Source organism: Salmo salar, chromosome 18, assembly GCF_965601325.2.
Source record: "Salmo salar chromosome 18, fSalSal1, whole genome shotgun sequence".
In the NCBI taxonomy this organism is placed as follows: domain Eukaryota; kingdom Metazoa; phylum Chordata; class Actinopteri; order Salmoniformes; family Salmonidae; genus Salmo; species Salmo salar.
Genome location: NC_138308.1, coordinates 31,178,048 through 31,197,013, shown reverse-complemented (window position 1 = coordinate 31,197,013; position 18,966 = coordinate 31,178,048). Strand labels below are relative to the sequence as shown.

The 18,966-nt window shown below is 43.7% G+C and overlaps 1 protein-coding gene across 4 annotated transcripts in view; it reads left to right on the top strand.

Moving 5' to 3' along the window:
• Positions 1-18,966, top strand: part of LOC106577192 (disks large homolog 5) — a 119,689-nt gene that overhangs the window by 48,288 nt on the left and 52,435 nt on the right. For all 4 annotated transcript variants that reach the window (XM_014155050.3, XM_014155048.3, XM_014155051.3 and 1 more), the window contains 7 exons: positions 1,328-1,511; positions 2,381-2,640; positions 2,751-2,949; positions 3,159-3,272; positions 15,472-15,702; positions 18,394-18,578; positions 18,841-18,966. In XM_014155050.3, the coding sequence (XP_014010525.3) occupies positions 1,328-1,511; positions 2,381-2,640; positions 2,751-2,949; positions 3,159-3,272; positions 15,472-15,702; positions 18,394-18,578; positions 18,841-18,966 (1,299 nt within the window). The remainder of the gene's footprint in view (positions 1-1,327; positions 1,512-2,380; positions 2,641-2,750; positions 2,950-3,158; positions 3,273-15,471; positions 15,703-18,393; positions 18,579-18,840) is intronic.

Sequence of the window (18,966 nt, the reverse complement as noted above, 5' to 3'; positions counted from 1 at the left end):
TAATTTTAAGGTGTGTGTGAGAATTGTGTGTGTGTGTGAATTGTGAGCAAGAATGAGTAAAGCCAGTCAAGTCCCTCGTTCCCTCATTAGAAAATGTCAACGTGACATAAAAATAGAATATGATGACAATGGTTTTTGAAATTATTCAACAAATGATTGTATGCTAATGAGTGGCAGGAGCTTCAAGTAGACCTATAGATATTCTACAATTTAATAATGAAGCATGATGTAGCAAGTGAAGCAACGTTGCCATAGACCTAATATGTTGACCTTTAGGTTATTGGTTAGGCTACAGGGAAATACGTTATAGATAGGTTACATCTGAGCCGCTTCAGTATATCTACTATGTTGACCTTTAGGTTATTGGTTAGGCTACAGGGAAATACGTTATAGATAGGTTACATCTGAGCCGCTTCAGTATATCTACTATGTTGACCTTTAGGTTATTGGTTAGGCTACAGGGAAATACGTTATAGATAGGTTACATCTGAGCCGCTTCAATATATCTAATGGCTTATTAATAGGTAGGTCTATCGATTGCACATACATGAAAATTGTCAATCTTTAGCCTAATAATCAAACTATTATATAATTTTATCTCAGTTTTCATTTCTTGCTTCGCTTGTTTATAACATTGTAAACTTTTTAGTCTATTTATGTTAAACTATGAAGTTTTTGGCGGTCACAGAGACATCTTCATTCTTTGTCTAGCTGAGGTCTTGTGTGTGTGTGTGTAAAGTGACAGTGATGTAATGACGCACTGAGCTGTTGTAAGAGTGCTCTGAGGCAGGTGTTACATTACGAGCCATTTCAAGCCCACCATTAATAAAAATGCTTTTGGGAAACGGCTTGGAAATTTACAGATGCTCTTCCGAACGTTATAACAATGAACTTAGCCTTGAAGCTTTTGAGAAGCGGGCCCTGGACAGGAGTCTGTTGTAAATGCAGTATTGGTGCAATAATGGGCTGAGCTTTGATTAGTTCTCTCCAATGTTTTTTTATTTCCTGGGGGATTGAGACTTCACGTTGTTTAGATTTGAAAATCCAACAGTGTTATGGGAAGGGGGCGGCGCTCGGGAGCTCTGTGTGTGGTTGTCCATCAGGGATTTTTGTGAGACACCGAGGAGAACCAAACTTTAAAAAAGTAGAGCCGCCTTCATTATTGACTCCATCGTGCCTACAACACCAAGCAGCCTGGCCAGACTCTGTAGTCAGGAGGACAGTTTGTTGTTAGTCTGACTACCATGTGATCATGGAGAATCTCTATTTACTTCTATTCGGACTGTGTTGAGGGATGTGCCATCAGTGTCTTCCTCTGGGTCTCCAGTATACTCCACAGCCGTGTGTTAGGAGACCAGTCTCAGCTGAAGGAGGAGCTGGAGGTGTTGAGGAGAGACAACACTCAGCTGGTCAGGGAACACAACCACCTGAAGCAGAGCTGTGAGGAGCTCCGCAGGCTGCACAGCGATGACCAGAAGGAGGTGGCTGACATGAGGCTGCAGCAGCAAGAGGTACCACGCACACAACCACACACACACAACCACACAAGGTTACTGTGACCTATACTTGGCTGCTGTGCTTTCACACATCCACACATCCCCGGAGTAGAGTGCTGCGGTGGACAGGAGACACACACGGAGCGCTTCTGTAAAGGGCAGTGTTTGAGGACAATGTTACTGGCTCATGTAAAGGGTGTGTAGACACATCCCCCCTGGTACCTAGTTGTCGTCCTGTGTTCAGAGATCTGTAAGGTCCGGGGAGGTGTTTGAACTAAGGCCACAGACATACCTTTACATGCTGTGATGTAGTCTGCATCAATACTGCCCTGGGGTCTCACCTGCTCCCACACTAATTACCACAGAGTCCAGCAAGCCTGGAGGTTATTGCATTTTAATGGTGAAGAGGTGATTTTACAGGCCGGCAAAAGTGAAACCTAGTTAGTTACACCATAGTATCTAAGGCTGTGTTTACACAGGCAGTCCAATTTTGATATTTTGTCTAATTATTATTAGATCCTTTGCCAATAATCGGGCAAAATATCAGAATAGGGCTGCATGTATAAACACAGCCTAATGGTCTTGAATAATCCATACTGCATCTCCTCACTGTCGCCCTCTGCTGATTAACTGGTGTAAAAATGAATCCATGCTCATTCTGGCTTGTTAATGTTTCCTTGTGGCTTGGTGCTGTAGAACAATAACATTGCCACACACTATCAATCTGAAGAAATGCATGTATTTTAATAAACCAACATTTTTTTGAATGTGTCAGCTGTATATAATAAACATGTTCAATTCATAGTTTCACACAGAGACGGGAACTGAAAATGAACTGTATGTGTAGTTAGAAAATCAGCTGGATGACCGTGTCCTTCCTCCAGGTGATGAGAGAGAACGGTTCCTCAGAGGTTCTCAACAAGCTGTACGACACAGCCATGGACAAGCTGGAGGGGGTGAGGAAGGAATACGATTCGCTGAGCAAACGCTACGGTGAGAAAGTTGCCAATCACAACACGGACCTGAGCAGGCTGGAGCAGGCGGAGGAAGAGAACAGACGACTACAGAAACAGATGGACACGTTGCTGAAACAACGAGACAAGGCCATACACTACCAACAACAGTGCTCTACGTCCATGAGGAGGTAAACACACACACACACACACACACACACACATACAGCACAATCCACGAGAATAGTCTATACACTACAAACATCTATACAGCACTACACACCTCTTCTTCTCTCCCCAGGTTTGACTCTGTACAACAGGAGCTGGACAAGTCTTCAGCCCAGAACAAGGTGCTGCAGAGGGAGATGGAGCGGCTACAGTCGGAGGTGATGCGCTGTAAGAACTTCCAGCTGAAGGCAGTAAAGGACTGTGAGAAGTACAAGGAGGAGAGAGACTCTGTGTTCAACGAGTATAGGCTCATCATGAGCGAGAGGGACCAGGTCAGAGAGAAATAAATTTATTACTTTAAAGCCCAGTTTCCCAGACACAGATTATTCCTAGTCCTGGACTAAGAAGCTACTTTCAATGTATAATCACCATTGAGTATGCTTCTTTTGTCCAGGAATTCAGCCCATTATTATTTATAATAATACTATAATAAAACTGTACTACTAAAATATAAAGTGGTTTATTAAATTCTGTGGAACAGGTGATCAAGGAGCTGGAAAAGCTGCAGACGGCGCTGGAGGCTGCAGAGGCCCGCCTCAAAAACACCTCTTCTGAAAGGATGGTGGCCAGCGAGGAGACGGAGGCTCTCAGACAGGTTCAGATCAATTTAGAATGGAATCAATCAGTCCCCCAACCAAATCAAACACCTCTTCTGTGAGGTTAATCTATTATTTAATCAATCTATCGATCAGTTTATTACTAGACAGTCAAAACTTATAATCCGAGAGGAGGCTATCCAGAGAGGATATTGCGTATCTCTGACAGGTAATCATCAATAGGTTAATCAATGTATATACAGTACCAGTCAAAGGTTTGGACACACCTACTCATTCAAGGGTTTTTCTTTATTTGCATTATTTTCTACATTGTCGAATAATAGAGAAGACATCAAAACTATGAAATAACACATGGAATCATATAGTAACCCAAAAAGTGTTACACAAATCAAAATATATTTTAGATTCTTCAAAGTAGCCACCCTTTGCCTTGATGACAGCTTTGCACACTCTTGGCATTCTCTCAACCAGCTTCACTTGGAATGCTTTTCCAACAGTCTTGAAGGAGTTCCCACATATGCTGAGCACTTGTTGGCTGCTTTTCCTTCACTCTGCGGTCCAACTCATGACAAGCCATCTCAATTGAGTTGAGGTCAGGTGATTGTGGAGGCCAGGTCATCTGATGCACCACTCAATCACTCTCCTTGGTCAAATTGCCCTTATACCGCCTGGAGGTGTGTTGGGTCATTGTCCTGTTGAAAAACAAATTATAGTCCCACTAAGCACAAACCAGATGGGGATGGCGTATCGCTGCAGAATGCTGTGGTAGCCATGCTGGTTAAGTGTGCCTTGAATTCACAAAGACATGGCGGTTGGAACCACAAATCTCAAATTTGTACTCATAAGACCAAAGGACAGATTTCCACCGGTCTAATGTCCATTGCTCCTGTTTCTTGGCTCAAGCAAGTCTCTTCTTCGTAGTGGTTTCTTTGCAGCAATTCGACCATGAAGGCCTGATTTCATGTCTTAAAGTAATAATATTCTGTAGTTTCTCTTTGCTTATTTGTGCTGTTCTTTTCATAATATGGACTTGGTCTTTTACCAAACAGGGCTATCTTCTGTATACCACCCCTACCTTGTCACAACTGATTGGCTCAAATGCATTAAGGAAAGAAATTCCACAAATTCACTTTTAACAAGGCACACCTGCTAATTGAAATGCATTCCAGGTGACTACCTCATGAAGCTGGTTGAGAGAATGGGAAGAGTGTGCAAAGCTGTCAAGGCAAAAGGTGGTGTTAGCAGTTGATGTTCTTAAGTAACACAGACCCCAAAGCAGACCAGGGGGAGGAAAATAGGTTTATTCTTATTCAAAGAGGACGAATCATGCAGGGAGGTAGATGTACATGCTCCTCTGGCCTCAGTGATTCTCCACAGAACAAAGGGACAGGATGTACTTTAACTCAGCCCTAGCCTGTGGTTGACCTATTACAATTCCTTGCAATAAACTGGGCCAATGTCCAAAGAACGAGTATCCTATTTCAGGTTGTACCAATAAGAATGTGCCACACGTAACTACAGAAAAAACACTTTCCATTGATTGTTAATTCTAGTCCTCTGCATTGTGTATTTATCTTCGACATATTCTTACTCCCCCTAGACCATTTAAAAAAAACCCCATGTCTTTAGGAAACAAAAAACATGAAAAAATAGACAGTATCAAAAACATTAGCAGTAACAAAATCATTCACATTATACCTTGCATTTCTATAAAACACAAAGGGCATATTGTACTTGCTGTTACAATAAGATTTCAAACAAAGTTATAGAAAATAAGTATTAACCTGTGTAATGATGTCCCTTACGACTCCTACCACATCCTGTACTAGGAGGAAACTCGCTAAATAAATGTCTACAAGACAATAATATTAAATTGTCCTATTGGCAAGGTAATTATTCACCAAGTCCTTTAAAAGTGACCTGTCTTCCACACTGATATCAGTCCCACATAGATAACTACACTGCTCAAAAAAATAAAGGGAACACTAAAATAACACATCCTAGATCTGAATGAATGAAATAATCTTATTAAATACTTTTTTCTTTACATAGTTGAATGTGCTGACAACAAAATCACACAAAAATAATCAATGGAAATCCAATTTATCAACCCATGGAGGTCTGGATTTGGAGTCACACTCAAAATGAAAGTGGTAAACCACACTACAGGCTGATCCAACTTTGATGTAATGTCCTTAAAACAAGTCAAAATGAGGCTCAGTAGTGTGTGTGGCCTCCACGTGCCTGTATGACCTCCCTACAACGCCTGGGCATGCTCCTGATGAGGTGGCGGATGGTCTCCTGAGGGATTTCCTCCCAGACCTGGACTAAAGCATCCGCCAACTCCTGGACAGTCTGTGGTGCAACGTGGCGTTGGTGGATGGAGCGAGACATGATGTCCCAGATGTGCTCAATTGGGTTCAGGTCTGGGGAACGGACGGGCCAGTCCATAGCATCAATGCCTTCCTCTTGCAGGAACTGCTGACACACTCCAGCAACATGAGGTCTAGCATTGTCTTGCATTAGGAGGAACCAAGGGCCAACCGCACCAGCATATGGTCTCACAAGGGGTCTGAGGATCTCATCTCGGTACCTAATGGCAGTCAGGCTACCTCTGGCGAGCACATGGAGGGCTGTGCGGCCCCCCAAAGAAATGCCACCCCACACCATGACTGACCCACCGCCAAACCGGTCATGCTGGAGGATGTTGCAGGCAGCAGAACGTTCTCCACGGCGTCTCCAGACTCTGTCACGTCTGTCATGTGCTCAGTGTGAACCTGCTTTCATCTGTGAAGAGCACAGGGCGCCAGTGGCGAATTTGCCAATCTTGGTGTTCTCTGGCAAATGCCAAACGTCCTGCACGGTGTTGGGCTGTAAGCACAACCCCCACCTGTGGACGTCGGGCCCTCATACCACCCTCATGGAGTCTGTTTCTGACCGTTTGAGCAGACACATGCACATTTGTGGCCTGCTGGAGGTCATTTTGCAGGGCTCAGGCAGTGCTTCTCCTGCTCCTCCTTGCACAAAGGCGGAGGTAGCGGTCCTGCTGCTGGGTTGTTGCCCTCTTACGGCCTCCTCCACATCTCCTGATGTACTGGCCTGTCTCCTGGTAGCGCCTCCTTGCTCTGGACACTACGCTGACAGACACCGCAAACCTTCTTGCCACAGCTCGCATTGATGTGCCATCCTGGATGAGCTGCACTACCTGAGCCACTTGTGTGGGTTGTAGACTCCGTCTCATGCTACCACTAGAGTGAAAGCACCGCCAGCATTCAAAAGTGACCAAAACATCAGCCAGGAAGCATAGGAACTGGGAAGTGGTCTGTGGTCCCCACCTGCAGAACCACTCCTTTATTGGGGGTGTCTTGCTAATTGCCTATAATTTCCACCTGTTGTCGATTCCATTTCCACAACAGCATGTGACATTTATTGTCAATCAGTGTTGCTTCCTAAGTGGACAGTTTGATTTCACAGAAGTGTGATTGACTTGGAGTTACATTGTGTTGTTTAAGTGTTCCCTTTATTTTTTTGAGCAGTATATTAGAATTTATGTTCTGACAGTCTGCCAGTAGTGAGGTATTCCTCTTCCGTTCCACTGGTTGATAAGGACTTCTCTAATGAGCACTTCACCAGTGATCTTGTATCATTTCAAGTACAGTCCTGGATCAAGGGATATTGCTTCAGACTGTAGATTCTCATAACCTGTAACAAAGGAAACAAATGTGAAAGTAACATGTCCTGTTTCAAGAGAAATGTATGTTTCTCATAGATTTCCCTAAGTAAGCTGTCATGATTTTCAGGAAAAAGTTGTACATTTCACCTAGATATCCCTAATATGATGACTGTGGTATACAACATAGAAGCTTATCAGGTTCTGATCATCTTACTATGCTTCTTCACCCGAGATTGACCCCCAATTGCTAATCAATCAGTTCTTTATTCTCCAGGCTCCGCTTTGTCATCAAAATAGACAACCTTGCAATGAGTGACATGTATCCATTGTGATTTTCCCTGGACTTTTACTGTTATGAGCAGAACTTGATAAAGACCTTCCCATTTTGGCCCTGATGTGTCTTACATGTCTTTTTACCATCACCCGCTGTCCTGGCACGACGTCATGTCCCTCCTCGGGAGTTATTCCCCACGCCTCTTTTACTTCTATGATTTCTCAATTCAAAAATGTAGCTGTTTGTTGTGCAGTTCCTTTCTTAGTAGGGTAGGCTTCAACCCATCGTGAAAAACGACAATGACCAGCACGTCTTTGTGTCCTATACATTTGGGCAGCGTGATGTAATCAAGCTGTAGATGACTGAAGGGTCATGGTGGGGCAGGCGCTCGTCGTGTCTGTACTTTCACTCGTCCTTTGGTGGTATTTTCCATACAAATGTTGCAATTCGCCACAACAGCCTCAGCCTATTTCCGCACACCAGGATTCCACCATTTGCCCACTAAACGATAAACTCTTGTCCACACCAATGTGTCCCAAAGAGTGGATCTGTGCCACCAAGTAGGGTCAGGTTGTATTTCCACACACCTTCTTGTTTGAGTTTGCATCCTGCAGCCATCCATTCCCACACTTCATGTTTTGGTGCACTGCTTTGCATATCTCTGTGTTGCAATGTATCCAAGGTGTATCTCCTAATCAGTTTAGGTGACAGAGGTGTTCTCTTGGCAGCTGCCTTGGCAGCTCTGTCAGCCAAATCATTACCATTACCCTTGTCTGTAAAGATTTTTCCCATGTGCTTTCATTTTCAAAATTGCAACTTGTCCAGGTAACTGGAGAGCATTCAGTAGAGCCATCACCTCTGGTCCATTCTTCACAGGAGCTCCCAGTGATATCATGAATCCTTTTTCCATATTTTTCCAAAACCATGGGTAACACCAAAAGCCTTCCTTAAGCCTGTAGATATTAGCTGTTTTTCATTCAACCAGTTTAAGTGCTTCTGTCAAAGCCACCAATTCCACCACATGTGCTGATGTTCCTGCAGGTAACGTGCCTGTCACTATCACATTGTCCGGTGTAACTGCCCAGCCTGCCTTCCTCACACCCCCCTCCACAATGTTTAAACCATCTGTGTATAAGATAAACTCAGCGTTTTCCAACGGCTGACTCTTAATAAACCCATCAAAGAGCTGATCCAAAACCAACTCGCAACAGTCGTGTTCAAGTAATGTGGTATCTGGAGGAAGCATCAGAGTAGCTGGATAACATGGTGTGCCATGATGTTAGGAGCCTCCACTACTTTAGTAGCGGCCATAGCTTCCTTTGTTCTGTGCAAGGTGGGGAAACACCTGTCAAGCACTCTGGTTCCGTATCCAAAGTTCCACTCTCATTTGTCTTCGTAGTCCAAATAGGATGGTTCTGAACTATAGATACCTGCAGTTGTCGAATTTGCCATTTCACCTTTCCTTCAGAAATGTTTAATGTAGAGTCAAGTTGCATAATAATATCAAGGCCTAAAATAGGTTGTTCAAATGAGCCTATCCACACCCTTGCATCAATTTTCATTGGATCAATAGAAATTGATAATGGTTTGGTCTGTTTCATTAGTCGTCGTCGTCCCGTCCCCCCCACTCCTGTTGCTCTCATCTTCTTGCCTGTGTATTGAGGACATATGTTTTGCATAAGATATGAGCAATACAGTGACTTCAGCACCCGTATCTACTAAAAATAATCTACTGCAAAGTTATGTTCACATATATTCCATTCGATTTTCATATGTACACCAGCTGAGATGGTACGAAAGAGGGGTCAATAAGTTTCCCTCCACAGCATCCAGCAAATTCGTCTGCTGAGCCACAGAGAGCTTCTTACATTCTGCATCAGCATTGTGTCGTTGGGGCTGTTGTCTTGATTCCATTTTCCCTTACAGACCCTGCTTCTCCTGGCCATTCCTCATAAGAACATGTGAGGAACTTTTCCCACATTCGTTGCCAGTGACCAGAAGTCCCGCAATAATGACATTGACCAGGTTTCTCTTCTGCTGAACGAATCTCGTTTGTTTCACTCGGAACCTGCACAACTCTGATTACAGCCGGTGTAAATCAAATTTGATTGGTCACATACACATGGTTAGCAGATGTTAATGCAGGTGTAGCGAAATGCTTTTGCTTCTAGTTCTGACCGTGCAGTAATATCTAACCTAACAATTTCACAACAACTACCTTATACACACAAGTGTAAAGGAATGAATAAGAATATATGAATGAGTGATGGCCGAACGGCATAGGCTAGATGCAGTAGATGGTATAGAGTACAGTATATACATATGAGATGAGTAATGTAGGTTATGTAAACATTATAAAGTGGTATTGTTTAAAGTGGCTAGTGATACATTTATTACATACATTTTTCATTATTAAAGTGGCTAGAGATGTATGTATGTTGGCAGCAGCCAACATGCATACAGTCTGATGGTATTGAGATAGAAGCTGTTTTTCAGTCTCTTGGTCCTCGCTTTGATGCACCTGTACTGACCTCGCCTTCTGGATGATAGCGGGGTGAACAGGCAGTGGCTCCAGGTGATTGTTGTTCTGATGATCTTTTTGGCCTTCCTGTGACATCGGGTGGTGTAGGTGTCCTGGAGGGCAGGTAGTTTGCCCCCGGTGATGCGTTGTGCAGACCTCACTACCCTCTGGAGAGCCTTACAGTTGTGGGCGGAGCAGTTGCCGTACCAGGCGGTGATACAGCCCGACAGGATGCTCTCGATTGTGCATCTGTAAAAATTTGTGAGTTTTTGGTGACAAGCCGAATTTCTTCAGTCTCCTGAGTTTGAAGAGGTGTTGTTGCACCTTCTTCACCACGCTGTCTGTGTGGGTGGACCATTTCAGTTTGTCCGTGATGTGTAAGCCGAGGAAGTTAAAACTTTCCGCCTTTTCCACTACTGTCCCGTCGATGTGGATAGGGGGGTGCTCCCTCTGCTGTTTCCTGAAGTCCACGATCATCTAATTTGTTTTGTTGACGTTGAGTGAGAGGTTATTTTCCTGACACCACACTCCGAGGGTCCTCACCTCCTCCCTGTAGACCGTTGGTAATCAAGCCTAACACTGTAGTGTCATCTGCAAACTTGATGATTGAGTTGGAGGCGTGCATGGCCACGCAGTCATGGATGAACAGGGAGTACAGGAGAGGGCTGAAAACGCACCCTTGTGGGGCCCCAGTGTTGAGGATCAGCGGGGTGGAGATGTTACCTACCCTCACCACCTGGAGGCGGCCCGTCAAAGTCCAGGACCCAGTTGCACAGGGCAGGGTCGAGACCCAGGGTCCCGAGCTTAATGACGAGTTTGGAGGGTACTATGGTGTTAAATGCTGAGCTGTAGTCGATGAACAGCATTCTTACATGGGTATTCCTCTTGTCCAGATGGGTTAGGGCAGTGTGATTGCGATTGTGTCGTCTGTGGACCTATTAGGGTGGTAAGCAAATTGGAGTGGGTCTAGGGTGTCAGATAGGGTGGAGGTGATGTGGTCCTTGACTAGTCTCTCAAAGCACTTCATGATGTGAGTGCAACGGGGTGATTAGTCATTTAGCTCAGTTACCTTCGCTTTCTTGGGAACAGGAACAATGGTGGCCCTCTTGAAGCGTGTGGGAACAGCAGACTGGGATAAGGTTTGATTGAATATGTCCGTAAACACACCAGCCAGCTGGTCGTCTGGGCCGGCAGCCTTGCGAGGGTTAACACGTTTAAATGTTTTACTCACGTTGGCTGCAGTGAAGGAGAGCCCGCAGGTTTTGGTAGCGGGCCGTGTCAGTGGCACTGTGTTGTCCTCAAAGCGAGCAAAGAAATTGTTTAGTTTGTCTGTGAGCAAGACATCATGGTCCGCGACGGGGCTGGTTTTCCTTTTGTAGTCCGTGATTGACTGTAGACCCTGCCACATAGCCCTCGTGTCTGAACCGTTGAATTGCGACTCTACTTTGTCTCTATACTGATGCTTAGCTTGTTTGATTGCCTTGCGGAGGGAATAGCTACACTGTTTGTATTCGGTCATGTTTCCGGTCACCTTGCCCTGATTAAAAGCAGTGGTTTGCGCTTTCAGTTTTGCGCGAATGCTGCCATCAACCCATGGTTTCTGGTTGGGGAATGTTTTTTTGATAGACGCTGTGGGTACAACATCACCGATGCACTTGCTAATAAACTCGCTCACCAAATCAGCGTATTCATCAATGTTATTGTGCGACGCTATGCGGAACATATTCCAGTCCACGTGATCGAAGCAATCTTGAACCATGGAATCCGATTGGTCGGACCAGCGTTGAACAGACCTGAGCACGGGTGCGTCCTGTTTTAGTTTCTGTCTATAGGCTGGGAGCAAGAAAATGGAGTCGTGGTCAGATTTTCCGAAAGGAGGGCGGGGGAGGGCTTTATATGCGTTGCGGAAGTTAGAATAACAATGATCCAGGGTTTTGCCAGCCCGTGGCGCTCATTCGATATGCTGATAAAATTTAGGGAGCCTTGTTTTCAGATTAGCCTTGTTAAACTCCCCAGCTACAATAAATGCAGCCTCAGGATATGTCGTTTCCAGTTTACAGTCCAATGAAGATATTTCAGGGCCATCGATTTGTCTGATTGGGGCGGGATATACACGACTGTGATTATGAGCGAAGAGAATTCTCTTGGTAGATAATGCGGTCTGCATTTGATTGTAAGGAATTCTAGGTCAGGTGAACAAAAGGACTTGAGTTCCTGTATGTTGTTATGATCACACCACGTCTCGTTAACCTCTTGGGGCTAGGTGGGACGCTAGCGTGCCACCTGTGGTGCACTCCATCAACAGCAGGTGCATTTCAAGAGCGGCAAATTTGAATCCAAATAAATGTCAAAATTCAAATTTTTCAAAAATACAACTATGTTACACCATTTGAAAGATAAACATCTCCTTAATCTAACCACGTTTTACGATTTCAAAAAGGTTTTACGGCGAAAGCATAAATTTAGAGTATGTTAGGACAGTACATTTACAAGAGTTGTGTGTAATGTTTTGTCAAGTCAAAGACAGGGTCACCAAAACCATAAAACCAGCTAAAATGATACACTAACCTTTTACAATCTCCATCAGATGACACTCCTAGGACATTATGTTAGACAATGCATGCATTTTTAGTTCTATCAAGTTCATATTTATATACAAAAACAGCGTTTTACTATGGCATTGATGTTGAGGAAATCGTTTCCCTCCAATAACCGGCAGTCAAGTCAGCGTCAGAAATTAAATAATTAAAATTAGAAAACATTGTTAAAATATTATATTGTCATTTAAAGAATTATAGATTTACATCTTTTGAACGCAATCAACTTGCCAGATTTAAAAATAACCTTACTGGGAAATCACACTTTGCAATAATCTGAGCACTGTGCCCAGAAAAATACGCGTTGCGATACAGACTAGACGTCATGTTGGGGAGATCTAAAATCGAAAATACTATGTAAATAATCCATTACCTTTGATTCTCTTCATCAGATGTCACTTCCAGGTATCACAGGTCCATAACGAATGTAGTTTTGTTCAAAAAAGCTCATCATTTATGTCCAAAAATCTCCGTCTCGTTAGCACATGATGTAAGCCAGCCGGACTTCTCGTCATGAACGAGGGGAAAAAATATATTTCCGTTCGTTCAAACATGTCAAACGTTGTATAGCATAAATCATTAGGGCCTTTTTTAACCAGAACATGAATAATATTCAAGGTGGACGAATGCATAGCCTTTTATAACGTATTGGAACGAGGGTACCCAACATGAAGTAGCGCGCCAGGTGTCTAATGGGACATCACCGTTCCATGGCTCTTGTTCGGTCAGATCTCCCTCCAGAAGACTCAAAACACTTTGTAAAGGCTGGTGACATCTAGTGGAAGCAATAGGAAGTGCCAAAATATTCCTAAACCCCTGTGTCTTTCAATGGGATAGCTTTAAAGTCAATACAACACATCAGGTATCCACTTCCTGTCAGAAAATGTCTCAGGGTTTTGCCTGCCAAATGAGTTCTGTTATACTCACAGACACCATTCAAACAGTTTTGGAAACTTTAGAGTGTTTTCTATCCATATATAATAAGTATATGCATATTCTAGTTACTGGGTAGGATTAGTAACCAGATTAAATCGGGTACATTTTTTTTATCCAGACGTGCAAATGCTGCCCCCTAGACCCAACAGGTTAATCATAAGGCATACACCCCCGCCCTTCTTACCAGAGAGATGTTTGTTTCTGTCGGCGCGATGCGTGAAGAAGCCGGGTGGCTGTACCGACTCTGACGTATCCAGAGTGAGCTATGTTTCCGTGAAACAAAGAACGTTACAATCTCTGATGTCTCTCTGGAAGGCAACCCTTGCTCGGATTTCGTCTACCTTGTTGTCAAGAGACTGGACATTGGGGAGTAGTATGCTCTGGAGCAGAGCTCGATGTGCCCGTCTACGGAGCCTGACCAGAAGACCGCTCCGTCTGCGGCGCTGTTGTTTTGGGTTGCCGGCTGGGATCCGAGCCATTGTCCTGGGTGGTGGACCAAACAGAGGATCCGCTTCGGGAAAGTCGTATTCCTGGTCGTAATGTTGGTGAGTTGACGTTGCTCTTATATCCAATAGTTCCTCCCGACTGTTTGTAATAAAACCTAGTATTTCCTGGGGTAACAATGTAAGAAATGACACATTAAAAAAACGAAATACTGCACAGTTTCCTAGGACCGCGAAGCGAGGCGGCCATCTCTGTCTGCGCCGGAAGTCGGTTCTGTGTCACCCACAAAACCTCAGGGAGATGCGGGCCAGGAAATCCACCTTTTTTCTCTCTGTCCAGTCGTGACAGTTTGTTGCCGTAGTTTTGTCTCTCCCTGTCATTAGTGGTGGAAACAAAAGTTTTTTGCAAATCATCATGTATGGATTGCATCAGCTGATGTGGGATTACACTCAATTCCTCAAAAATGGGGCATCATCTTCCATGTCAGGTAACCCACTGTGTCTAACCACCTCTGCTCTAAATCTTAATTCAAATTCAACAAACGGTTCTTTCGGTTTTTGAACACATTTGGTTCTTTCCCCTATTGGTGGTTGCATTGGTCAGACCCTTAAGGAAAACATGTGTGTATATATATATATATATAATATGTGTGTGTGTGTATATATATGTATGTATGTGTGTGTGTGTGTGTGTGTGTGTGTATATATATATAATTTATTTATTTATTTATTTAATCCCAGAGTGTGTGTGTAACCCCTTTTAAGGACTCAAACCTCTTCTAGAACACATTGTTTTTGTAGGGCCTGGCTACCCATAACTTATGTTCACTTCAAAAAGCTTGTTGAAGGCTTACGTTAACTAAACGTGTAAAAATTGCTACTCAACTAGCAACTCACTTCGATGCAACAAGGTTTCACAACAAGAAAGGATTCTAACCTTTCAATAGAGAACAAAGGACTTGAACCTTATACATCACAGATACGTATCACTCATTGTATACACCAATTTTAACCTGATTTTAAAAGATATATATTTTTATTATATTAGTCTTGACTCACCCAGCACTTATGCCATCAATCAGGAGATTAAGAGTTAACTCCCCAAAGTGGGTTGCGCTCAGTCTTCACTCTTTCTTCTGGATCAACACACAGTTGAGTTTTTCTTGTTGTTGTTCAGACCAATTCATTTTGGGTCACGGCACCAAATGTTAGCAGTTGATGTTATTCTTCAATAACACAGACCCCAAAACAAATCGGGGAGGAAAATAGGTTTATTCTTATTCAAAGAGGACGAATCATGCAGGGAGGTAGATGTACATGCTCCCCTGGCCTCAGTGATGCTCCACAGAACAAAGGGGCAGGATGCACTTTATAACCCAGCCCTAGCCTGTGGTTGACCAATTAGAATTCCTTGTAATAAAACTGGGCCAATGGCCAAATAACAAGTATCCTGTTTCAGGTTGGACCAATGAGAATGTGCCACACGTAGCTATGAGTTCAGGACTGACATTCCTAACAGATGTTGAACTGAAAACCAACTATTTCCATTGATGCCATATTACAGAAAAAAACGCTGTTTCCATTGATCGTTAATTCTAGTCCTCTGCGTTGTTTTTACATTCAACATATTCTTACAGTGGCTACTTTAAAGATTTTGATTTGTTGAACACTTTTTTTTTGGTTACTAGGCTCTCAGACCACTGCCAATTAGCTTAATTTGTCGCTGCCGGATCAATCAAGGGATTTTGTGACTGTGTTATGGCGTTAAATCTGATTGAAATGATTGTTTTTAGGAGCTGAACTCGTCATTGGTGGATCGGGACAGAGCAATCTGTGAGAGGAACGAGCTATTGGAGAAGTACTGCCACGAGGTGAAGGACAAGGCTGAGGCCCAGAAGGAGTTGAGCCAGGCCTGTAAAGACATCGAGACGGTCCGGGAGGAGAGAGACGTGGCCCGCAAGGAGAGGACAGAGGCTATCATACAGAAGGAACAGCTACTGAGAGAATACTACCAGGCTAGACAGGTAACACACTCACACACACCTGGGAACAACACACACACACACACCTGGGAACAACACACACACCTGTATTAGAGAGAGGACAAAGGTTGTCATACAGGGAGATCAGCTACTGAGAGAGTATTACCTTGCTAGACAGGTAACACACTCACACCTGGGAACAATACACACACCTTACAGATATAATACACCTGTATTTAAAAAATTTAAAAAAATACACTACCTTTCAAAAGTTTGGGATAACTTAGAAATGTCCTTGTTTTTGAAAGAAAAGTTAAACATTTTTAAAATCAAATTGATCAGAAATACAGTGTATATATTGTTGATGTTGTAAATGACTATTGTAGCTGGAAACGGCAGACTTTTAATGGAATATCTACATAGGCGTACAGAGGCCCATTATCAGCAACCATCACTCCTGTGTTCCAATGGCACGTTGTGTTAGCTAATCCAAGTTTATCATTTTAAAAGGCTAATTGATCATAACCATTTTGCAATTATGTTAGCACAACTGAAAACTGTTGTGCTAATTAAAGAAGCAATAAAAAATGGCCTTCTTTAGACTAGTTGAATATCTGGAGCATCATCATTTGTGGGTTCGATTACAGACTTAAAATGGCCAGAAACAAAGACCTTTCTTCTGAAACTCGTCAGTCTATTCTTGTTCTGAGAAATGAAGGCTATTCCATGCGAGAAATTGCCAAGAAACTGAAGATCTTGTACAACGCTGTGTACTACTCCCTTCAGAGAACAGCGCAAACGGGCTCTAACCAGAATAGAACGAGTGGGAGGCCCCGGTGCACAACTGAGCAAGAGGATAAGTACATTTTATTGTATAGTTTGAGAAACAGACACCTCACCAGTCTTCAACTGGCAGCTTCAATAAATAGTACCCGCAAAACACCAGTCTCAACGTCAACAGTGAAGAGGCGACTCCGGGATGCTGGCCTTCTAGGCAGAGTTCTTCTGTCCAGTGTCTGTTCTTTTGCCCATCTTAATCTTTTCTTTTTATTGGCCAGTCTGTGATATGGCTTTTTCTTTGCAACTCTGCCTAGAATTCTAGCATCCCGGAGTCATTTTGCAGGAGAATGTTAGCCTATCTGTCTGCCAATTGAAGCGCAACAGAAGTTGGGTGACGCAACAGGACAACAACCCAAAACACAGAAGTAAAACAGAATGGCTTCAACAGAAGAAAATATGCCTTCTGGAGTGGCCCAGTCAGAGCCCTGACCTCAACCCGATTGAGATGATGTGGCATATCCTCAACAGAGCAGTTCACACAAGACATCCCAAGAATATTGCTGAACTGAAACAGTTTTGCAAAGAGGAATAGTCCAAGATTCCTCCTGACCATTGTGCAGGTCTGATCCACAACTACAGAAAACATTTGGTTGAGGTTATTGCTGCCCAAGGAGGGTCAACCAGTTATTAAATCCAATGGTTCACATACTTTTTCAACCCTGCACTGTGAATGTTTACATAGTGTGTTCAATAAAGACATGAAAATTGTTTATTGGTTTATTAAGCAGACTGTGTTGTCTATTGTTGTGACCTAGATGAAGATCAGATCAACTTTTATTTATGCAGAAATTCAGGTATTTCCAAAGGGTTCACATCATTTCTATTGCCACTGTACGTACACACACGTTTTCTGAAACACCGGTATGGACAAAGTACATAGGCATCGAAGGTCAATTTTAATAAAGAAAAAAATACAATCTACCCAGTTATCAGCACCATCCCTGCTGTCTGTCAAAAAGTGACTGCTGCCAGCCACAGGTTAGACAATGATGAAGTGACAGCTCCCAGCCACAGGTTAGACACATGATGGAGCTTAGAGTATCCCATAAACTGTCAACCATTGGATTATGCCAGTGGAATGACCCTAAAACAGATTTAGTCCCCTAGATTAATGCTGCTGCTGACACTTCCCTGTTCAGACCACTAGATGGCCCTCCTACTGCGGTTTACACTACAGAAGTCAGGATGCCTAAAGGTAGACTCAGTAAAAAAAATATATATATTTTACCTTTATGTAACTAGGCAAGTCAGTTAAGAACAAATTCTTATTTACAATGACGGCCTAGGAACAGTGGGTTAACTGCCTTGTTCAGGGGCAGAACGACAGATTTGTACCTTGTCAGCTCGGGGATTCGATCTTGCAACCCTTCGGTTACTAGTTCAACGCTCTAACCACTAGGCTACGCTGCTGCTCCATGAACAGCACCGCAGATATTGAGATGAGCGAGATGCAAGACTTCGCTCTCACACAGTCACACACACACAGTATCTGCGCATGTGCACGGGTTCGCTTCACGCTGTCACAGCGTGGAAGCCAGGGGACCAAAACGGCGGAGAAGTTGAGCCTCGCTTCAACCCTCTTAGTTGTTGCGGAAATTGACCCAATATGCTGTTTACTTTCTATATCTACATCATATTGCTGAGTTCACCTTTTAAAATATGTGTTAGAAATACCAGTTGGAGGATTTCCTCTCTGGTTATTTCCTTCTGATTGTGGGAATTCTCCTACTGAGAAACCTGGGAACCTTTGGAAAGTTTCTGGAAATTTGGGTTTGATCTGTTGATCTGCATGTACTGTAAGTGACTGATTGTGTCTACTGTGTGTCCGCTTTTCTCTTGTGTCTGCATCTCATGTGTGTCTGTGTGTGCGTGTCTCCTGTGTGTGTGTGACAGAAACAAGATTCTGCCACCCTGGACATAGAGCGGGTCAACAAGGAGATGGAGGTGTTGAGGAAGCAGTACGAAGCCATGTCCCAGGAGCTGAAGGAGGCCACGCAGGAGGCTGAGGTGGCCAAGTGTCGACGTGACTGGGCCTTCCAGGAGAGAGACAAGATAGTGGCAGAGCGAGAGAGCATACGGTGAGTACAGGGTGAGAGAGAAGGGGGATGGAGAGAGGGAAAAGAAAAGGTGGGGTAGGCTCGCTCTTAATTAGTCTTTCTTGGCTTCCTTGTATCTTCTCTCCTTGCCCCCTTCTGAAAACGCATTGGAGTAAATGGTCAGAGAGGGGGAACCTCAGATCTCCCCCAATACGTTTTGAGAAGGAAGCATGGAGAGGGGATGCAAGGAATATTAACAGACTAAACTGCTGATGCTTGACGATGTCATATCCTGCCCCTCCAGGACGCTGTGTGATAACCTGCGTAGGGAGAGGGACCGGGCGGTCAGCGATCTGGCCGACGCCCTGCGTAACCTTGACGACATGAGGAAGCAGAAGAACGACTCGTCACGGGAACTGAAAGAACTCAA